Source organism: Vigna radiata, chromosome 2 (genome assembly GCF_000741045.1).
Source record: "Vigna radiata var. radiata cultivar VC1973A chromosome 2, Vradiata_ver6, whole genome shotgun sequence".
In the NCBI taxonomy this organism is placed as follows: domain Eukaryota; kingdom Viridiplantae; phylum Streptophyta; class Magnoliopsida; order Fabales; family Fabaceae; genus Vigna; species Vigna radiata.
Window position 1 is genome coordinate 3,264,189 of NC_028352.1, and position 21,652 is coordinate 3,285,840.

At 32.3% G+C, this 21,652-nt stretch overlaps 2 protein-coding genes across 5 annotated transcripts; one reads left to right on the forward strand and one right to left on the reverse strand.

The window, feature by feature from the left end:
* Positions 1-4,287: 4,287 nt before the first annotated feature.
* LOC106756493 (ras-related protein Rab7) lies at positions 4,288-7,436 on the forward strand. Its single transcript, XM_014638949.2, has 7 exons — positions 4,288-4,503; positions 4,824-4,850; positions 4,979-5,078; positions 6,150-6,296; positions 6,401-6,481; positions 6,621-6,766; positions 7,100-7,436. The coding sequence occupies exons 1-7, from the start codon at positions 4,451-4,453 to the stop codon at positions 7,164-7,166; spliced, it is 621 nt and encodes a 206-aa protein (XP_014494435.1). The 5' UTR covers positions 4,288-4,450; the 3' UTR covers positions 7,167-7,436.
* Positions 7,437-8,243: 807 nt separating this feature from the next.
* LOC106756224 (SWI/SNF complex subunit SWI3D) lies at positions 8,244-14,949 on the reverse strand. 4 transcript variants are annotated; one of them, XR_002667083.1, is made up of 8 exons: positions 14,371-14,949; positions 12,829-13,361; positions 11,558-12,211; positions 11,141-11,307; positions 10,307-11,049; positions 9,962-10,158; positions 9,437-9,880; positions 8,244-8,583 (listed from the first exon to the last, which is right to left on the reverse strand). XR_002667083.1 is itself a non-coding variant. In XM_022778200.1 (7 exons), the coding sequence occupies exons 1-7, from the start codon at positions 14,813-14,815 to the stop codon at positions 9,506-9,508; spliced, it is 3,114 nt and encodes a 1,037-aa protein (XP_022633921.1). In that variant the 5' UTR covers positions 14,816-14,949; the 3' UTR covers positions 9,164-9,505. The 4 variants fall into 4 exon arrangements, 1 of the variants encoding a protein (XP_022633921.1); XR_002667081.1 differs by having other exon boundaries at positions 8,244-8,634; XR_002667080.1 differs by having other exon boundaries at positions 8,248-8,649.
* Between the last annotated feature and the right edge of the window lie 6,703 nt (positions 14,950-21,652).

Sequence of the window (21,652 nt, forward strand, 5' to 3'; positions counted from 1 at the left end):
CATTACATATATCTAAAAGAGTATAAAAGGAAAAGGAAAAACGACACCAGAGTGAGTTGATGAATATTCTAGGCATAAATAATTCTAAAGTTGAATCATCCCTTTTGGAGATAACTTGTTTTCGTCAATTTTTTTTCTTCAATGTGTACAACAACTTGTATTTTTTGAACTACTAGTGTAGGGCACACAAAGTTAATAGTTTAAAAGGGGTTTGAACTTTTATAAGGACATTTGTGATGTAACATCTGTAGAACTAAGAGTTTGAATGTCCCAATTGTTCCTTGATTTAATCTTTATAGGTTTCTTTTTACCTTATATAGGTATGTATAGATTTGAAGTACCACTTATATACGACTATGTCTTAATCCAATATAATAAGAGCTTGAAGAAGAGTTTTTGTAATTCAATATGGATGTACACATGAATATCATAGTTTAAAACACAATTATATAATAGTTTTAGGTCATTATAAGTTATTGTAATTTTTTTTTTAATTTTTATGTTATTTTTGGATCTGGTGTTTTTGGAATTTCTTTTAATGTTTTTTAAAGACTTAAACATTTGTACCTATGTATAAAAGCATCAAATATATTTGTAGACACCTTAGATGGTCAATATATGAAATTGGTTTTTCATTAAGAGAGGATTATGTTGGTTCTTGTCACAAAACTCTGGTTCCTATCTAAGGTTGAATTCTTTGTGGCAATTTTTCCTTAACTTGTTAATATGTTAGATTGTAGCGTCTTTAACTCTGGTTTTTATCAAATGATAGAATCTTTATAGCGAATCTTTACTGACTTAACAATCTGTTAAATTGTGGTGTTTCTATTTATGTCTTATTTCATGTTCTTCTCTTATTTATCTTTTGTTTGTCTCGTGAGAATTCAAATTCAAAACAATCATACTCTTTTATGGATAAGATCATATCATCTGGCACTAAAGTGTATCATCTCGTATACGAATTGTATTAACCACAAATGCTTCATATTTATATATATTATTTTGCTGATAAAAAAATGTAATAACAAGTTGTAATTGTGTTTTAGTGTGTTAATATAGTTGACATGTCAAGGAAAATAATAATAGGTCATGTAATACCAAAACGAACCCTTCATTAACATGATTTTGATACAAAAACTTATTTGAGTTGGCCACCAAAACGCACCTTCAACTCACCTCTAATACCACAATTGCATCTCCTCGATGATATTCCTAAGAAATCCATCAAAGGCAAAGGACTTATCTCGCCATGACCTTGTTTAAAATTTTCAAAACTTATTTTGCTCCATCCCCGCTGGGACAAAGAACCCATTTTAATTGTGCTATTGAAGGTTTTAGGGAGGTCGTAATAGGAGAATATTCATCTTAGGATGGTTTTCTTACTTAGATGCTTTTAGTAGTTTTTCGCTTTTTCCTCTCTTTGCTACCTAACATTTACATTGGGCATAATAACTAGCATACAAAAGGTGTTTCCTTCTTCTGTCCTCTCGTATTAGGGAAAGATTCTCTTAATACTCTAACGTCTATATCGAATATGGACCAAATTATCTGACAACGTTATGAACCGAATTCACGTATTGCTTTAATAAGCGAACAACCTAACCTTTGGAATATACTACAACCTCAGGTGGAAAAGAGCTAACATCGAGGTGTCAAACCTTTTTGTCAATGTGAGTTATTGGGGATAAGTTAACTTGTTATCCCTGTGATAACTTTTATCCGTTGAGCGATGACCCTTCCACTCAACACCGTCAGATCACTAAGTTTGACTTTTGTCCCTAGGTAAGTATAGTAGTCAAACTCCTTTATGTCTTATGAGGAAACATTTGTTTGTTTCTGTTATCTTTAGAAAGATTTACTTGAGTGTCCCCAACCTGTAGGTCTTGACATAAGGTTAGAATTCTAACTTTTCCTAAAGTGGCATCTCATCCTTTCGAGACTATAGTTATAATATGAGCATTCATCAACAAAAAGATCAACCAAACACGATAATCTTGTGGCTATTAAGAACAAATCAAATTAAATGGTTTTATTTCTTATTCTTAATGTTTTCAATTTTGGTTTTGTAGAAACAAATGAGATAATAAAAGAAAATATATCATTCACAACCATTAATAAAAGATTCCTAAAAAAATTAAGAAATTCAAAATAAAAATGATTCTTTCTTTATTCAAAACAAAGACTTGTGAGGGTCTTTTGGTTGAAAAAAAACAACCCACCAAACAATGAAGAAGAGAACCATCAATGAACAAATTTTCTCGTGTTAGAATACATCTTGTTGGTTAAAAAATATTTTCCTATTGATCATTGAAAGCTTTAAAGAAACTCGAAGTGTATCTATTATTTTTTATAAATGAAAGTTTTTATTCGAGTAGGTCTTATGGATTTTTTCTCCATATTTATATCTTTCTACCTAAAAAATCTTTTGAAACTCATTTTTCTCTTCTTTGTTTTGTACATTTCATTTTGTTTTTGCATGTTATTTACATAAAGAATAATTAATTTAAGTTTTTTTTTGTTATTTTCCTACAGTTTAAATTTTGTTTTTCTTTTCATCCCTATTAAATGAAAAAACAAAACTACTATCTAAAACCTTTATATTTAGAATATCACATACATGTTGATATCATTATCTATAATGCTCCCAATAACAAATTCAAATATACTTTCTTTCCTTATAAATTACCATATGATTCATTAAAGATTAAGATATAATTATGTAGATAAAAATATATGATTAGAAACAATTATTATGTATTACAAAAACTCTTAAAAAAATACTTGTTCATATAATGTTATTTAAAAACGAAATAGTTATAAAATAAAATATTATACAAATATATAATGAGTGTTTTGGGATACATCACGGTCAAACATATTTCATGGGCTCGATAAATGAAATATTCATTATGAGGTTTGTTTATGAAATACTATTTTAAGTATTTCAATTATTATTTCAGTTCTCAGACTGTGAGAGTTGGAATTTTGTGTGTAGTGTGCTTTTACGGTGATGACACGAGTTCAACGAACAAATTTTGAAGAGGTAAAATTATTAATTTTATGTTATTATATTATTATTTTGTTAGTTGGAGATATTCAATGATGATGTTAAAATAATTTCGTGTAAGAGATGTTTCTGCCTCAACAATTTAATTTATTGGAGTATATTTTTTTGAACACTTGAGTAGAATAATTAAATTTATACCATGGGACACCAATTAATTTTACGTAATTAAAGAAAAATAAAATATTAAGAAAGTATAGTTCATTTGCATGAGTTATATTCTTGATTATATTAGAAATTGACTTTACAAAATGTATTATAAAAATTTATACATTTTATAAAAAGTAAAATACAATTATAAATTTAAGACAAATATACATACAGGATTTACTAATTTACGTAAGAAAGGTTTTAAGTTGATATATTTTAACAAAATGTACCAAATTTTAGATTAAAAAATGTTTCTATTAAAAAAAAATTAACTTTAAATCTTAGAATATTTTAATAATTTTAAAATTTAATTTAAAATAAAAAAATGAAAGATAGTTATTAAAACAACTATTTTTTATTTTATTTTTTTATTTTAAATTAAATTTTAAAATTATTAAAATACCTTTAAATTTAAAGATAATATTTTTTAACAAAAAGACATTTTTGTAACTTAAAATTTAATACGTAGTACTGAAAAATTCTCTTAGTGAAAAATTCTCTTAGCAAACCATATATATATATATATAAGAAAGAAGGAAATATTGGAAAGAGAGAAAAAAAACTGGTTACAAAAATATGTTTTGAAAGACATTCTTTTATTTATATCTTTTTCTTTTCATTCCTCCATTATCAAATTCGGATTTGATCTGTGATAATTCTATAGTACGATTTTAAACTATTAACTAATTATTGAACAAATCAATAATGACATGATAATGCGATAAATGAATCTAACTTATTAAGTTGATTTTCGTAAGCTATTGTGTGATACTATGATTTGATAGATACATTACGTTATTACAGAGTTAATGAGATTTTATCACTCTTAACTTTTATTTTCTTATTTCCTGAAATTCACATCTTCATTCTTTTAAAACTGAAATATATATATATATATATATATATATATATATATATATATATATATATATATATATATATATATATATATATATATATGGTGCACAATAAATAATAAATAAATAAACTTCAGAGAAATAGTTGTTGATTTTCCAGCTGTCAGCGAGGGAATATTCGCGAAGAGAGAGAAGAAGGCGTTTGCAATATTGAGTAGAGAGAAACGAGAGAGAAGTTGAGTTTGGAGGTGCAGAGAGAGAGAGACAGACAGACAGAGAGAGGGAGAGAGAGCGTAGCGCACCGCAACGACTCAGTCAAACACTCTGTAACACTTTATTTCAATTCATACTTTCTCCGATCGCATCGCTCGCCACCGCCATGCCTTCCCGAAGAAGAACTCTCCTGAAGGTCATCATTCTCGGTGACAGTGGGTTCGTCTCTTCCTCTTTTCCATTTCTAGGGTTTCTCTTACACAGATCTCTTCATTTTTCGCGCTTTTCAACCTCTTTCTTCGCTCTCCATTCGATAATTCTGTTACGTCAATTCCTTTTACTTCCGATTGGTTTATATTGTGGAATTTTTCATGTTCCTGTTTGGATCAAACGACCGTTGTTTCCGTTACTTAAATCTCTTTCGCATTTGCAATTGCGCTTAGTCGATTTGTTAGTTACAGAGTTTTACCATTTCTACCGGTTATTAGTCTTTATTTCTTTTGAAATGATTGTATGATGCTTCTGTTGATGTTTCGCAGGGTGGGGAAGACGTCTTTGATGAACCAGTATCCTTCGTTTCTGTCTAGATACTCCTTGTTTCTGTTTATTATTGTTTTAATCTTCGATGCTATTTGTTTTCTAGTACTCAGTTCAGTACGGAAACTATGTATTTCCCCTAACCTGTGTAATTTAGATATGTGAATAAGAAGTTTAGTAATCAGTACAAGGCAACCATTGGAGCGGATTTTTTGACAAAAGAAGTGCAATTCGAAGATAGGCTTTTCACCTTACAGGTTTGTCGATAGTGCTTAACTTGTTTTTGCTATGCGTGGAAGTGCATGCATGCTTGGGCCTTAAGTTTGGGTGAGATGGTGGGTTTTGGGGATGCTAGGAAGGGGGATAGAAGATACTGATTATGTTGGAGTCTCGCCTTCCTGATGTTATTGCCTAGATTTCCCTATCTTATTATGTGTCATGTTATGTACTGATTTGGCGGAATAATTCGTTGATTGTAACCTCCTTAATAATGGTTTTCATGTATCGATCTTGCAAGCTGTAAAGCCTGTGGAAAAAAATTGTTTATTGCCGAGGCATCGTATATACTTTCACATCGTACTCAGTCTAAGCTTTCTAGATTATTGGATTAAGTTTCTCTGGTTATTACTCCTAATAATGTTAGAATGTTCAAGTGTGCACGGAATTCCACTTTCAATGTAATGCCAATCCAACACTCGCATTGCTTTTACTTTGTGCATCAGAACGTGTAAACCTCCATTTAACGCTAATCAGACAGGTTTCAGATACACTCAAGTTATTTTGAAATATTTAGTTTCTTGGACTTTATGGAAATGCTCTTGTACATGGGATGTAGGTTGTGCAGGGTGCCAATTTCTTGAATTTCTGAGAAACTAATCATCCCATTATTTTTCATGTCATTGTAGTATGTCTTGTACATGTGACAGTTGTGACCTTAACGTGGACTTCATAGTATTGTATACAATAAAATTATTTTTATTAATATCATCGAGCATCTTTGGGATGTTGTATAGATTGAATCTGATGGGATAGATGACTAAACTATTTTAAAGATTACTAGATTTCTAATGATGAAAGGATAAATTGTTTTGTTGCTTTCTTAAGAGCCTTTATGGAGAATTCCCAGTTAAAGATTGTGATTTGTGAGTGACCAGTGTAGTTGTACTACAGTCACACGCTTGCAGTGTCGGAGACGCCTATGTAGCTTTGTTCCTAGTTGATATTATTTTGGGATTTATTCTATTTCTTACATTCTATTTCTGTATTTTTAAACAATTTATAATGGTCAAAATTTTATTGTTGTTAATTGTTTGTTCTTAACTTTACAGATTTGGGATACAGCTGGCCAAGAAAGATTCCAAAGCCTTGGAGTTGCTTTCTATCGAGGTGCTGATTGTTGTGTTCTTGTATATGATGTTAATTCAATGAAATCATTTGACAACCTTAACAACTGGAGGGAGGAATTTCTGATTCAAGTATGCTTATATTCCTTCAAATGTGTAAATCTTGTTTTTATCTATTATGGCAAACACTATTTTACAGAATTTGCAACTTCTAATATTTGTGATCACTTTGTCAGGCAAGTCCTTCCGATCCCGAGAATTTTCCTTTTGTTGTCATAGGAAACAAAATAGATATTGATGGTGGGAACAGCAGAGTGGTATTTCCCCCCTTAAGTTTGCTGTCTTCAATTTTTCTTTCTATTTTTCAAAAGATATCCCGCATCAGACCCTCCAAGACTCGTAAAACACTGAATGCATAATGCTAAAGATATGAACTCGACAAGTTCCTGTGTGCAGGTGTCAGAAAAGAAGGCTCGGGCTTGGTGTGCATCAAAAGGAAATATTCCATATTTTGAGACATCTGCCAAAGAAGGCATTAATGTTGAAGAAGCATTCCAATGCATAGCAAAGAATGCCCTGAAAAGTGGAGAAGAAGAAGAATTGTAAGTTCCTATATCTGAGCATCTCTTCTTTCGTATTTTAAGCTTGTTGTTTGTAAAGTGCATGTTTCTGTTTTTTATTTGTTGGTAAAATGGAACATTTTTTGTGTAATATTGAAAGATCACTGCTTACCATAATCACGACTGTTTCGAGATTTAGTTTTGGAGATGCTAGTTTGTTTAATATGATTAAGTCCTGCAATTGGTTATTGGTGTGTATTTTGTTTGCAGTATTTCTATTTCTTGGCTATGGTTCTTATTATTTGAAACTTGATTTATTCGTTCATGTCTTATTGATATTACATTTTGGGTTTTTGCTGTCCGTGCTTATTGAAGATACCTGCCAGACACAATTGATGTTGGAAACAGCAGTCAGCCACGGGCAACAGGGTGCGAGTGCTGAATATATAGGTTTTCTTTTCAAAACAAATAAAGTACATTACTTCAAAATGATTTCACTGTGTTTAGCCATTGCTGTCTATGAAGAGGCGTCATTGTACATTAGTGTTTGCTCAAGAAACAAATTTATCCAATGCTATATTTGGTACTTGTTTGGTATGTTATAATTGATCATATTAGTTGTTCTACATGTATGCTATTCCGATATTGTAAAAGAAAACTGCGTAAGATCTTTTTGAAGTTATGTATTGCATTGCTCATTGTTCGTACTCAACATAGGCAGTATTTTGTACGACTGTTTTCGTTATTCCACAAATTTGTGAACCATGATTAATTGTTGTGGTCATGATTCGAGCTTTTGTTGATTGACCCTCACAACGCAGTGGTTTGCTGGGATTCAGACGCTGCTGGGTAAATCTCTCGAGGTATTGAAACCTTAAGATATAGTGATTTTCTATAAAAGGAAATGGAAGCTACTGACCTAACAATTTATATCTTTAATGTGTCTGATGATATTCACGGTGGGCAAATTTTCCGACCCCTTATAGTTTAAATTATGACAGCCTGATAACATAATATTTTAGATTTTAAGGTTTCATGTCCTTTAATAAATTACTCTTGCCATGGACTTCCTTGGTTTGAGAAAAACAAATTGCCGGTGTCGAATGATCTTTCTGAATAGCAGACTGAAAGTAATTAATGATGCATGACTTTTGGTCAAAGCATAATCTTTGATATCTAAACAAAGCAAGAAACCAAGAATAACAACTACCTCTTAAATAAGTTCCAGCCATTGTTTCCTGATTTCATATATATTTTGACTTTACTTAAATTATTCGCTCCTTTTAATATCGGTTGTGAATGAAATAAAATAAATAGAACTTTTAACGTTAGGAAATGGATGGAAGTTTATTAACAAAATCAGTATACTTAAATTCTTTAATAAACCATTAAATACTTATAAGTAAAAAATTGGAATTATATTTTTTTATTGATCAATAATGATAGGAGGACTTTAATTCGAAAGAAAGAAACCAACAAAATAGTCCTCTTTAAGTCAGCCGAAAAGTGAGATTCCAAGACAATGAAAGCAATAGTGAGTGAAGAAAAAGAAATGAGGAAAACGAGTCATTTACAACGTAGCGAATTCTTGATCATTGCGAGATTGCTATATATTCTTTATGAAGTCATCCAAATTTCAATATGTTCTCAACCAATAATGCAGTGAATAGCATTGAAGTTATAGGATTGAACGCGCAAATTTTGCACAACTATCCACTTGTTTTAAGTTAAATACTTCAAAAATAAATTTTAAAAAAATGGCTCTACAACTTCAAAATATCAGTAAACTTCCGTCCTCTCAACTCCGGCGGCTCCTTATATCGGGGTAAGGATGAACTTCCAATGTGCTACTCTGCTCACTGAATTTCCAATTGTCGTCAGTTTGGAGTTAGTCCTAACCAGCACTTGACCTTTGAAACAATTGACTGGATCAAGTGGCATCCGTTAATTAATTATAATGCATGCAACAAGCGTCTATAACAGAACTAGTAATAATTGAACCAAGCAAGCAACTATACTGGAACTAAACATATTTTTTATCTCTACATGTGACTCATTTTCAACATGGTGCTAGTACCACAGATGTAGACCCTACACGTTCAACCCTTTCAATCAAGCAATTTAGATCAACAATCAAACAACTTCTATCTATATAAAAATACTAATTACTCTAGATTCTTAAAGATGAACAACTTTTTTCTTATAATCCTCTAATCAATTAGTCCATATAGTTAAGAATCGTCGTTTAATTTTTGTACAAATTATTCATTAACCCTTTTTAGTTTGAGTTCAAAACAGTGAAGACTAAAAAATTGTACACACATATAAATGAGAAAAATAAGTATTTAAATCATACTCGACAAACTCTATTGAACGGAATGCTGTAAGTGTAGAATCAGGGAGTTGAGGCCAAAAAGGAAAAAAAAACAAACAACCATATGACAATTCCCAATATAGGAAAGAGAAAAATACAATAAAAAATAAGGTCAAAATACAGATTCATGTCTCCAAATTGGAAACGGACAGTCATGCTTTCTCCTCATATATTTTTTTCACTTCGTTTCCGAATAATAGTTGTCTTTTTTGCGTAATTTTTTTTTCTATTTACTTTGTTTACTAAAATTACTAGTTATGATCTACTATATAACACTCAACTAAGCTGCTGACCTCAACTAAAAGAAAACCCACAACAAAATGAGAATGCATACTCACATTGTCAAAATGATGGCCAGAGATCAGTACGTATGAAGACAATAACTTTTTAGCAGATGTACTGAACCTTTATTTTGTCCCAACAGAAGAAAGTTTTTCCTGGTTAGATGGCCGAACTGAGTTTCCTGCTGCAGTCGAAGATGCTAATGGGTTTTGAAGAGTTGTAGCTACAGTGGCTGCAGGTCTAGAAAGAAGTGGCCTTTGTGGACTCATCATCATTTGTGGTCTTTGGAGTGAGTTCGCAATATTTGTAGGAATTCTATTAGTTGATACTGTTGGTGGTATACCTCTAGAGGACGAAGCTGATATACCAAGCCGCGATGCAATAATCAACGCACGCTCATGATAAAGCTTGTGCCTTGATCGCTCTACATGCTCCCTTGCCCTCATCACCACATTCTCCACCTCATTGAAAAAAGCCACCTTAGTTTCCAACTTGAGCAACTGTAAGTAGACAAAATTTACAAAGTCAGACACAAAACATTAATACAAGGCAACGATATCTTTATCAGGCCATGAAATTACCTGTTTTTCTATTAACAAGGAAGTAAGCTGTCGGATTTGGTCTTCTTCCTGATTTGCTAGAACTTTTGCTTTTACTGCTGCTGCAGCAAGTGTAGAAACTGCAGCTCGTTTCATTTTCTCAAAATTGCTGTCCTGTTTAATCCTCGTATCGTTATCTTCCACTTTTGCTCCATTATCTGTCTGATCTTTACCTGTCCCTGTATGTCGATTTTATTCATTTTTTTTGCGGATTAAAATCAAAATCTGCTAAATTATAGAGATAGACCTATAATTACATTTTCTGAATAAATATGGCACTTATTTTTTCCCTGCATGCGTGGATGAGAGGAAGGAAAAGAAAGAGACCTGTATTTGCACCATTTTCAGCAGCAGAATTTGATCTAACTGGATTTGATGGTGACATCATATCTACATCCTTTTCTATCCCATTACATTGGGATGATTTTGTTGTAAATAGTGCCTGCGAGTCAACCTTTTCTGACGGCAAGGAATTAGAAACTCCTTCAACATCCATGGCTGAGTCTGTTGTTTCTACAGATTCACAAACTGGATTTGTAGATTGTGGATTTTGAGACTTGTTCTTAGTTGGGGGAATAGAATCAGAGACTATCTCACATTTTGATGTCTCTACTAGCTTTGGACACTCTCCTGGTAAATTGGATTTTAGTGGCTGATGTTCTTTCTTCTCCGATGGAAGAGAATCAGACACACATATGCCCTTTGCAGGACAAGGTTCTTCAATTAAGGATCCCTCCTGAACCTGGTCAGAATTAGATTTAGTTTCAGCCTTGGATGTTGAACCGCCTGAATCATGCAGAGTGTCTGGTGCTTGATCATTGGATAGCTTTGCACTGATAGGAGCATTACAATTGTCTAGCCCACTTTCATGATTAACCATTGGTTGCTCCTTTGGGGAAATTGGCTTTTCTGAGGCTGCACCATCTGTGGAAGCCGGCTGTCCCTTGTCTTCTAAAGTGTCACTTCCAACTTTCATATTACTGTGATCATTTGGTAAATCTTTATCATCCAACATTGGTTTGTCCTTCTTTACATTTACTTCGTCCTGATCTCCCTCACTTTTAGAATCCCTGTGATCAAAATACAGTAATAACATTGTAAGTTTCAATCAACAAGAAGTGGAATTCATGTCAAACTACCAGAATGAAAACTACCACATACTTCTCAGAACTAGTTGGTTCATTCTTATTATCTGGCGGATCTTCTAGAAGAAAGCAACACCTTGCAGCAAGGTCAGTGCCAGGAGAATTTCTTGACATGGATTTTATGGAGCTATGAGCTGAAGCAACAGCCACATCAGTACCCACCAAGTGTGCAAGGAACGTTGCCTGTAGAAGAAAGCCACATAATACTACTTAGCAAGAGGGAGTCCGCAAGAATACTTGGGAAATAACATGAAATGACACAAGGAACGAGAAAGGTTCTATGTGATATAATACTAAGTATTATTTAATGGTGTCACAAACGCTAGCAGTTTGGCAAGGCTTTTGTGGTCTGCAAGCAACAAGATACTTATAGCCATGCCCCAAAATACACAGAATTAATGTTACTGTTCATGCATCGAAGTATTCAACTTACCAGTGCCATGACAGGATTACCCACTTCAGCAAATGAAGAAGGTCCATCAGGTCCAGGAGAATAACCAACAGCAGCAAATGCTTCCTTGAGAGCATTTATAGCACATTCATTACTTGCTTCCTGATCAGACTTCCCCTTAACAGCATCTTCAGATTTAGAAGTTCCCTCACTGGCTTTCTCATCACTACCTTCTTGTAACTTTAGATTATCCTCCTGATTCACCTTTACTTCAACATCCTCAGCCTTGGAATTTTTATCCTGGTCTTTGATGCCATCGCTAGTATCATTCTCAATACACTCTGAAGCGTCCTTGTCCACAGATGAGTCATTGTTTGTTGCAACTGGATCTGTTGGTTCTTTGCAACCAGCATCAATATTATCATCAAATTCAGCAAAGGTATCCTCAATTGGCATTTGAACAAAGTACGATATGCACTGAGCTTTTGTTTTTGTTCCAACATGTTCAGCGATTTCATTCCAATTTTCTTTATAAAGTTCTAAGGCTTCTAGTAGCAGAAGGGTCTCTTGATCAGTCCACCTTCCACCATTAACCCCTGCAACTTCAGCTGGTTCCATGAGTATAAAATCCAATGAAGACATGCCAGAGCCAAATCTTCTATTACTAAAGCAGTCGGAACACAGATCAAAATCTGCCTGTCAGACACATCACAGAATAGATAAAAGATGAAATGGAGGAACAAATTAAAAAAACTCATGAATAACCATATTCCAACAATGTATCAGTGATAATTCAACAAAGAGCGAAATAGACAACCAGCCTGCTAATAACTAAATTACAGAATATAAACAATGACCCTTTGAGTCAGTAAATACTTAGCCTCTCTTGATAATTGATTCTTTTGTAAGTTCAATGGCAATTGAAAAGGTTTCAAAACTGACTGTAGCTGTTACACTACTCCAGAAATGTTCCTTTTATGGTGGCATTTAACAAAAGTAAAAAAATCTATAACCCAACTCGGATAACAATGTTAATTGATTCCACACCATCAAGCTACAAAGGTAACAACAGAAAACATTTATGGTAGATATCATAAAAATGTGATAATATATTAATTCATTAAAAGTGTGAGATATAGTACAAATATACCAACCAATGGAACTTAAGCAATAACTTTTATAAGAACACCAAGTTTAGGACAAGATTGCATTTGAGTGGTATAAAAGGAATGATAAATAATATATTTAATGTTAAACCATATCTGCAGCATATCACTATAAGGTGCATTTCAATTTCAATCATGGATACCAACCTGCTTCTGGCAATGGTAACGTTTGCGAGAACAATCAGCAGAACATGAATTGCAATGGTACTCAAGCATCTCAACAGCTGGCCCCTCTTGTTTCACCAACTCTTCAGCAATGGTAGACTCTGGAAACAAGCCAGAGGCTGTAGCTGGAGTCATTTGGCTAGACCTTTGAACAGGTCGACATAATTGCAGAGTTTCAAAGTGATACAATTTTTCAAGCAAAGAACTTTTTTCTGCTTCTCCGTCATCACTGGCAGTGGCCACAGCAGAATCCATTGAAGGGAATGGGTGGAAGTTAATTAAACCCCAATAGTCCAGAAACTCCATTACCTCTTGCCTAGCATCCATATCTCCAACATTAAGCTGTGACATATCTTTCAATTCAATTTGCACATTCGGATTTGAATGAAACTTCTTCATTATCCAATTTCGTATCTCCATGTATACACCAGGCGTCCGATTTTCAGTTTTGCCATTAAAGAAAGAAGGTAACATTTGCTTCTCAATTTCATGAATATACAACCATGAAAACCAACCTGAAATTAAATTTCAAAGTAAATGACTAATTTAAGAATAACCTCTTTTAGCTTTGGGTCAAAACCTAAAAATGCTCATTGCAATTACATATTGAAATAGTAAATCAACGATTTGAACACTTGGGTCACCAAACATTTGCATAAAAATATCTCCAGCATCTTGTTGGACAACTACATGATAGGAATTAATGCTCATACTGCACCGTTCTTTAAATTATGCAACACACTTTTGGACCCAGCAGCAAGGATGATGTGTCTTGCACTGCAGTTTTCTTCTTGTTTAGGGTTAAGAAAATTCCAACAAACAAAACAGAAACACTCAATCAGCTTCCACACAGCTATTCCTGACCTTTCCTTGCTACTTACTACAAAAGTCCACAGTCATCTGCCATTTTGTTAAAAGTCACACTGTCATGTCATCATCAGCAGTGGCGGACCTAGAACGTTTGATGATGGACACCCCCTTAATTTTGTAAAATTACAATTGAATACATGAAAATTTAATTTTTTGCTCCCAACAAATTTATATAGTGATTCCATTATCAAGTAACAGAATCATGTTAAAATAAGAGTATCCAGTTATACTGGTTGCCCCCACTAGTCAGAGCCTCGGGCGCGCCTCTGGTCATCACTTATTTTGCTAGGTCATAAGGTCAGCTCGGTCTGGTCAAATTTCAGAATATAGAACTATTACATACAATTTCCCACATCAAATCTCCTCTGGGGTAATTTAGAAAAGCAGCTCAGTTCTCAAACAATTACACCTACTTAGGGTAACGTAATTTAAATTGCGAATTAGGAAGAAAAGCAAACCGCAAATAGTAAAAACATAACTTAAGAGAATCTATCATGCACCAGTTCGGCGGAATCACTCGTTCATCGCGAATATCAGGTGAACAACAATGACATAAAATCAAACACATGGCGTGTTTCATACTATTTGCTACAATTGAAGCCCAAAAGATAAGCATAACCAAATTAGGGTTCGAGAAAGTGCCCAAAGTCTCACCGCAATGAGTGGGAACCACGTGCGCATTGGCACCGCGAGATCTGATGGCTTCGAATTCCGCTTCAATCGCGGCCTCCAGAGTCTCCCACTCGCTCTCCTTCCTCAGCTGCTCAGCCAGCGCGGCGGAGTCTGCAGCGGAAGGATGGGTGCGTTCGGAGTGTTTGACGGCGGCGGGAGCGGAAGCAGCGGCGGACGAGGAAGCGGCGGCGGCGAGGGAGTTGGGGGTCTGGCGGGCCCGGGTGAGGGGGCCATTGTGGAGGGGAGGAGGGTGGAGCGGCGAGGCCTTGTCGCGAGCGGCGCGTTTGGAGGGGGCGGAGGAGGAACCAGAGGCGTTGAGAGCGGCTGACTTGCGCTTGTTGGCCCCGGCGCGGCGGCGAGACGATGCGGGCTCCGATGCCGGAGAATCTGCGGCGGAGGGAGCAGCTTCGCGGCGTTTCTCCTCCATGGAGAAGAGAAGGGGAAGGGAAAGGGGTTAGGGGAGAAATAAAATTGGGTGAGTGAATGTGAAACTGTGGTGGTGCTGCCCTTCCTTTGCCTTCCCACACATATAATACGTCGTCGTTATCTAATTTCCCTCTTTTCTTATTTCCACCTACGCCTTTTACTGCTTCCGCCACACACACTCCACCCCCTCCGTACGTGCGTCTATGTAATATCACTCCCTAATTAATCTTCTAAATATTTAATTAATGTATATTAGTAACTCTTTTCAAAAATCTTTTTCCCTTCATAAAATATTAACTTTATTACATTGCCTTTTTCTTAATAAAAAATAATTTGTTTGAAAAAAAAAAAAAAACATGCCCAAATCTGGCACGGTTAGATTTCAAGACAATTAAGTTTTTCATATAAAAAAAACATCCACTTTTCTCTTTCGTTTAAATGATAAATAAGAAAAACAAATATCATTTAGCTTTTTTTATTTAATGATTTCCATTTAATATCTTTCGAACTTTTCAATTTCAACTTTTAACTTTTTTATGTTTCAAACAGTATCTATTAACTATGATTTTGATATGCATAAATCTTAAATAGAGAATATAAATAAAGTATGCCTGAACGAAATACCCGGTCAGTATTTCTTTTTTACTTAAATAAAAAAATGTTTATAAGTCCTAATAAAAAATATTTCAATATTTAATTTGACTTTCATGTGTTGCATTAATTATATTTGGATTTTGTTTATATGAGTGTAACATGCACTTCAATCATAAAAAGAAGTCAAAAACGGTACTTTTCTTTTTCTCCTTTTTATCTATTTGTACTCCAAATTTAAATTGAGGAACGAGCTTCTGAGCTTAATTACGGAAGCTAGAAGTTTAGTCACTTTGTCATAAATAATTTGGTTATTATAGTTTAATGCTTTCATATACTATTTTATATATTAAAAATGGAGATAATTCGTCCTGTATCTTCACTTCATTTTTCATGAAAATTTTTTAACAGTTATATCAAAATTAATGGTAGTTCTGGTAATTGATTGAAAATTACTATGTTTTGTTATCTTAAAATATCAAAAAGTGTATTGAAATGGATAAATAAAATATAAATATATGTCGAATGAATTGAAAGTTATATATTAATAAAAATAAAAAAAAATTGAGTATCATGTAATAAAAAATAAAGATTAAAACGCAAATAGTGTTGAACTAAAAATTAATAAATTTAACTAAGCTTAACTCGATAGGTTAGTGAGTTGACTTATTTAAAAGTATTGTTTATTTGATTTATTTTATATACTTAGAAAATTAAAATGTTAACTTACATACTTTGTTAAACAAATAAGTTGAACATTCACGTTTAAATATAAAGGATATTGTTGTTCTTGAGTTATGAGTATAATTTATCTTTAATTAGATTTAAATTTGTTTAATTACATTTTTAAGTAAGTCAAATTTAATTGTATTTGCGTTTAAAAAATTAAATTATTTTTAACCTAATTCAACTTAAACTCGTAATGAGTATATTTTAAGGATCATTTTGATTTTAAAGCATGTTAAATGAGTCAAATTTAATTGTATTTCAATTAAAAAAGTAATTTTTTTTAACCTAAACCAACTTAAACTCATGATGAATATACCTTATATCATTTTGATATCTAGAATGTTAGAGAATTTGACAATAACACAAATTAAATGAATTTCTTGAGGTGTGAATGATCAATTACCCTTAAAGATTTATCCACGATTTATATTCAAATTCTCCATAATATATAATAGGAACTTCCTACAAATTTTAAGGATATCTTAACAAGGAAAACTCTCTTAAAATAATAAAAACAAAGCCAAGATACAAAAGAATAAGAAAAGAGAGAACAAAGAGAAGTGAGAGGAGAGCTCGAAGAAAGTGTATTTTATGCCCTTAGAGGAAGCACAACACCCCTATTTATAGAAAGTGTATTTTTTTGCCAAGCTCCTTATTTACTGTTTGAGCTTGTCGAGCTCCGAGCTTGGTGAGCTCCTCCTCGATTGCCTGAGCTTGTGATGCTCCTTTGAGCTTGTCGAGCTTCGCTTTGGCTACCCGAGCTTGTCGAGCTTTGCCTCGACAACCCGAGTTTGTCGAGATTCGCCTCAACGACCCATGGTTGTTGAACTTCTCCTGAGTTGCCCAAACTTGTTGAATTTCTCCTCAGTTGTCTAAGCTCCTCGACTACTCGAGCTTCCAAACTTAGGTTACTGTCACTGCTAAACCCTTGCCTGAGTGGGCGCCCTCGCAGCCATCTCATGCTTCCACTCCATTTTACATAATCCTTGCATCATTGATCTTGTTGTCGGTTTGAGTCCTCACCAGCAAGGGGCACCACACACAACCTCCAAAATTGTCCCTGGAACCCTCTAATGTAGTCGTCACACACATAACCTATATGTTCTTCCAATGGCTACGTCAAGACTCTCATGCATGCCAGACCTCTGATCCCGTCCTCTCACAATTGGAAAGCGTCACATTGTGAAGTTGCACAGAAAATGTGTTATATGACCTTAGAGGAAGCACAATACCCCTATTTATAGAGGTTCAGAGATTGGCTAAAGACCATAATGTGCTGAAAATATCTCGCACCTTGTGGCATAAGCCGAGCAACGTCTCGTGTTTCTTGCAGATACAACTTTCTGAATCTTGTGAGAGAAAAATTTGATCAACAAATATGTTACAATAATCAACAAACAAAACTAATCACACAAACTCGACCAACATGAACTAGACCAAGACAAAAAGAAGCAACGAAACTTTTACAATATATAAAATAGAGTTTTTATATCGCTCATGCCTTATATTATTACAAAATCTTCCAATTTATCTTGGAAAAAAATCAACTTCATTTTTTGTTGTAGGCATATACTTTATTTTATTGAATAATGAAATAAAAGAGGAATAATATAAATAGCACCAGTAAAAAAATAGTTATGATTTATTTAATACAAAAAAAATGAAGTAATAACCACGATTACATATCTGTTTATTTATCAAAGTAAAACATGAAATAATTTACTACACTTTTTTCGTCATGTTTTAAATTATACAAAAATAATTGCTTTGAAAAAATAAAATACTTAAAAGTCTCTCCTTCACTACTTCCTCCCGACTGAGGAATAGATTTGTTTAGGGACACATTCCTTCAATTTAGTTTTCTAAAATAAAATCATCATCACAAAGCTTTTATGTTTTATACTAATTAAAAAGAGTTGAGATTTTATATTTTATAATATCATTAAAAAAATGTTATATATTATATACATGTGACATTGAATATTACTTCACATAAAATTTGACATTAATTTTAATCTAAAATCTTAAAATAATAAATTTATGATTGTTTATTTTATATGTTATTTAATTTTGTCAATTTTATCTCATGCCTTTTGACTTATATTTAGATTTTTCCATCAACCTTCTTTTAAAGGTGAACCTCTTATATAATTTATTTTCAAAGTGTATGGTGACCCACCTTTATTATGTTGTTTTAGTTATAGTGTTTTGTGGTTGTTATTGAAGAGTAAATTATATTTTATTTTATTTTCAAATGCTAATGCTATATATATATATATATATATATATATATATATATATATATATATATANATATATATATATATATATATATATATATATATATATATATATATATAGTTAGTTAGTTAGTTAGTTAGTTAGTTAGTTAGTTAGTTTTTTTTTATTAAAAATCATTAACTTCTGTAATAAAAAAATATCACCAATATGTTTTTATGCACTATCTCCAGATAAATAAAACTGTCACACCTTACTATTTTGGTACAAATATTCATAATATGCACCTTTCGAAAAATGAAACAATACTAAATAAAATAATTCATCAAACTAGTTTATCAAAATTATAGTAATTCCTAGACATTTTCAATTTGAAAACTTATGAGAAAAAAATCTTAAAAGTATTGTTTTGTAGTTTTCATTACAAGATATATTTTTATAGGAAATTATTGGTATTTTTACAAAGTATTTTATAATTTCTCTCCAACTGTGTATTTTTTTTCTTTATTTACTTCTATAAAATATTATGAATATTATATTTTTATATCATTGAACAGGGAAATTATATTTTAGAGATTAAAAAACAAAAGAACGCATTTAGAGATTAAGAAGCTTATTTCATTGTTGAAGAAAAAGCTTATTTACACCAAATATAAAGAGACAGTGAAATGAGAGAGATATATGAAAAGGGAGAGTGCATGGGAAAAGAGGATAATGAGATGACATAATCAACAAAAGTATTGAAATGAAATAATGGATAAATCATGTGTTGTGTGGCAAAATACTGTTTGACAAATATTACAAATTCCTTTTGCTGTGATGTATATATAATAATGATGCTTATGATTTCACGTGTGTGATGTAGTTGAAATTAAACAGATATACTCTGAATTCAAGTTTCCCAAAAATCAAGTTCAGTCAAAGATTCTTTATTTAATATCTGCGGCAGTTTTCTGTTTTGCAACTGAAACCAAACAGTGCACTACGTGGTAGTTTGTTGTCAAATCCCAACTGTCCTTTAAAACGTATTCTTCTCGCAATCAATGATCATATATTTTTTTAGATGATATTTTCACAATAATTTTTTATAATTTTTTTTATAACGAGACATATATTTTTATTTTATTAGTCTATTTGAATTTATGTTTAAAAGAATATTAAAAACGAATCAATAATAAGTTATCACATATGCGTTATCAAAAAATTGTTAAAAATATATTGTTAAAGTTACTTTTTACTTTTTTATTACAACATTTTAAACTTAGATGGATTATATTTGTGGCATAATATTAGCTTAATACATCATGAATAAATAAAATTTAGACTTTTCTTTTATCACTCAGTATTCGTTTTCTGATATTATCTGGAAAACGTTTCTTGATACTTCAGCACTCATTTTTATTTGTCTTTGAATACATTTTAATGTTTTTATTATTTTCTTTTTATTTTAGTGTTGTTTGTTGTTTTTCTTTTTTCTGGTTTGGTTCTATATCGGGCCTTTGTAGCCCATGCTAAAAGTTTTGTACACAGAAGCATGTTAATGGGCTTAAGCCGTCCAGAATAAGGTTTCATTATTTGCAATAAAAATACAAAGGGTTGCAAAAATTGAAAATAAAAGGGCTGTATCGCAACAAAAAATAATAAAATATCTAAAGAAAAAGAATGAAGCGTGAGAAAGGGGTCAAAACTTTTAAACCCCTGAAAACCTGTAATAAGAGGTGAATAATGGAAGATAAATCAACTTAATCTTTATAGGACCCTTCATTATTGTGTGGAACACTGCTCATTGTATATGAGAATGAAATAATAGAAATATATAGGTTCGTGTTAGAAATAAATAAAGAAAGCCTAATTCAACCATAACGTAATCAATTTTATATTTTAATTTCTGAAATAAATTTATCAATTAGTGGAGTGATTGAATTTGTTGGTGACTTGGTGTAAATTAATTTTAGTTATGAAAAATTTTAAATGTAACAACCAAAATAATGGTATAAACAACAAGTGAAATAACAAATAATTAATAAAGTAAGGAAGATAATTCACAAAGTCAAGAATACTATTATAATTATCTTAAATGTTTCAAACGAAACTTAAAATTCATATGCACAAGGAAACTATAAGAAAAACATAAATTAAGTCTTTCAAAAGAGTTTTAAACAAAACAACTGAAATCTTTAAAATACACAGTACCATTTCCCTTCAAAGGTAGCTCGACTCCTACTTCTTTATTTGTTCACGTTTTAAAGAAGACAATTGCAAAATAAGAGAAACAACATGATAAGACAAACAAAATAAAGGTTGAGCTAATGTACAAATTTTTTTATCATATAATCATTAAACAAGATTAATAAGCCAAGTCAATAACATGGTCTTAGACCACTAGTCACATAAAAAAAGACTCTTCTAGAGTCAATCATCTACATAAAACACATTAATTTTGGACTACAAGAAAGTTTTAACACTTGTAATAGATAACCTCCATCCATAAGGTTAATCCTATATAGGTCACTAAAAATTTAAAAAGATCTCTTCACCAATACCTCCTAACCACTCCTAAGAACTTATATGCCAAAATTCGCTTAGTGAAGTCCAGACACGCTCAACGACAACCAAATCAGCGAACTCTTTGACTTTGGAGTGTTCAATGAGAATATTCTCATCCAACGACCACAAAGTCAATAGTTGGTGTCAACATTGACGCAACCCTTCGCCTAACGAGTCTGCATAATTGCAGGAAACAAAATTCTATAATTATGCAAAATTAGACCAGTTAAGTTATAATCCAATGCATAAATCACAATAGAAACATACCAATTTAATGTCTAACAGTGCAAGTTAGAATCAGATTCACTATACTACATTAAATCCCTAAAATACTACCTAAAATATGTAAACTTAAGATTTTTCATTCCCCAATTCAACAACTTATACTCATCAAGATTAACAATTTATGATACAATCACAAATGCAATTAAACATTCAGTCAATTGAACCAAATTAGAATTTATAATATTTGGAATTAGTTTCCATTTCGAATGATAACAACTCAATAACTCAAAACCCTAAAAACAACCTCAAATGCACATGAAGCTCTATTTACCCCTAAGAACAACATAAACATAATCAGGGTACGCCATTAAAACCATTTATCAATAGAGGATCTTATAGATGACTCTACAAACGCATGCAAAGTAAATAATCCCACATGCAAAAAAGAAGAACAAATTGAATCAAGAAAAGGGACAAAAAACCAACTTACTCAAATTGAAAAATTGAT

Excerpts from the sequence above, each read along its gene's own strand:
- LOC106756493 (XM_014638949.2), top strand. The coding sequence starts at position 4,451 with ATGCCTTCCCGAAGAAGAACTCTCCTGAAGGTCATCATTCTCGGTGAC. Across the intron at positions 4,851-4,978 it reads AAGACGTCTTTGATGAACCA|ATATGTGAATAAGAAGTTTA; the intron begins GTATCCTTCGTT and ends TGTGTAATTTAG. Across the intron at positions 6,482-6,620 it reads ATGGTGGGAACAGCAGAGTG|GTGTCAGAAAAGAAGGCTCG; the intron begins GTATTTCCCCCC and ends TCCTGTGTGCAG.
- LOC106756224 (XM_022778200.1), bottom strand. The coding sequence starts at position 14,815 with ATGGAGGAGAAACGCCGCGAAGCTGCTCCCTCCGCCGCAGATTCTCCG. Across the intron at positions 11,308-11,557 it reads GTAATCCTGTCATGGCACTG|GCAACGTTCCTTGCACACTT; the intron begins GTAAGTTGAATA and ends TTTCTTCTACAG. Across the intron at positions 10,159-10,306 it reads TGAAAATGGTGCAAATACAG|GGACAGGTAAAGATCAGACA; the intron begins GTCTCTTTCTTT and ends ATCGACATACAG.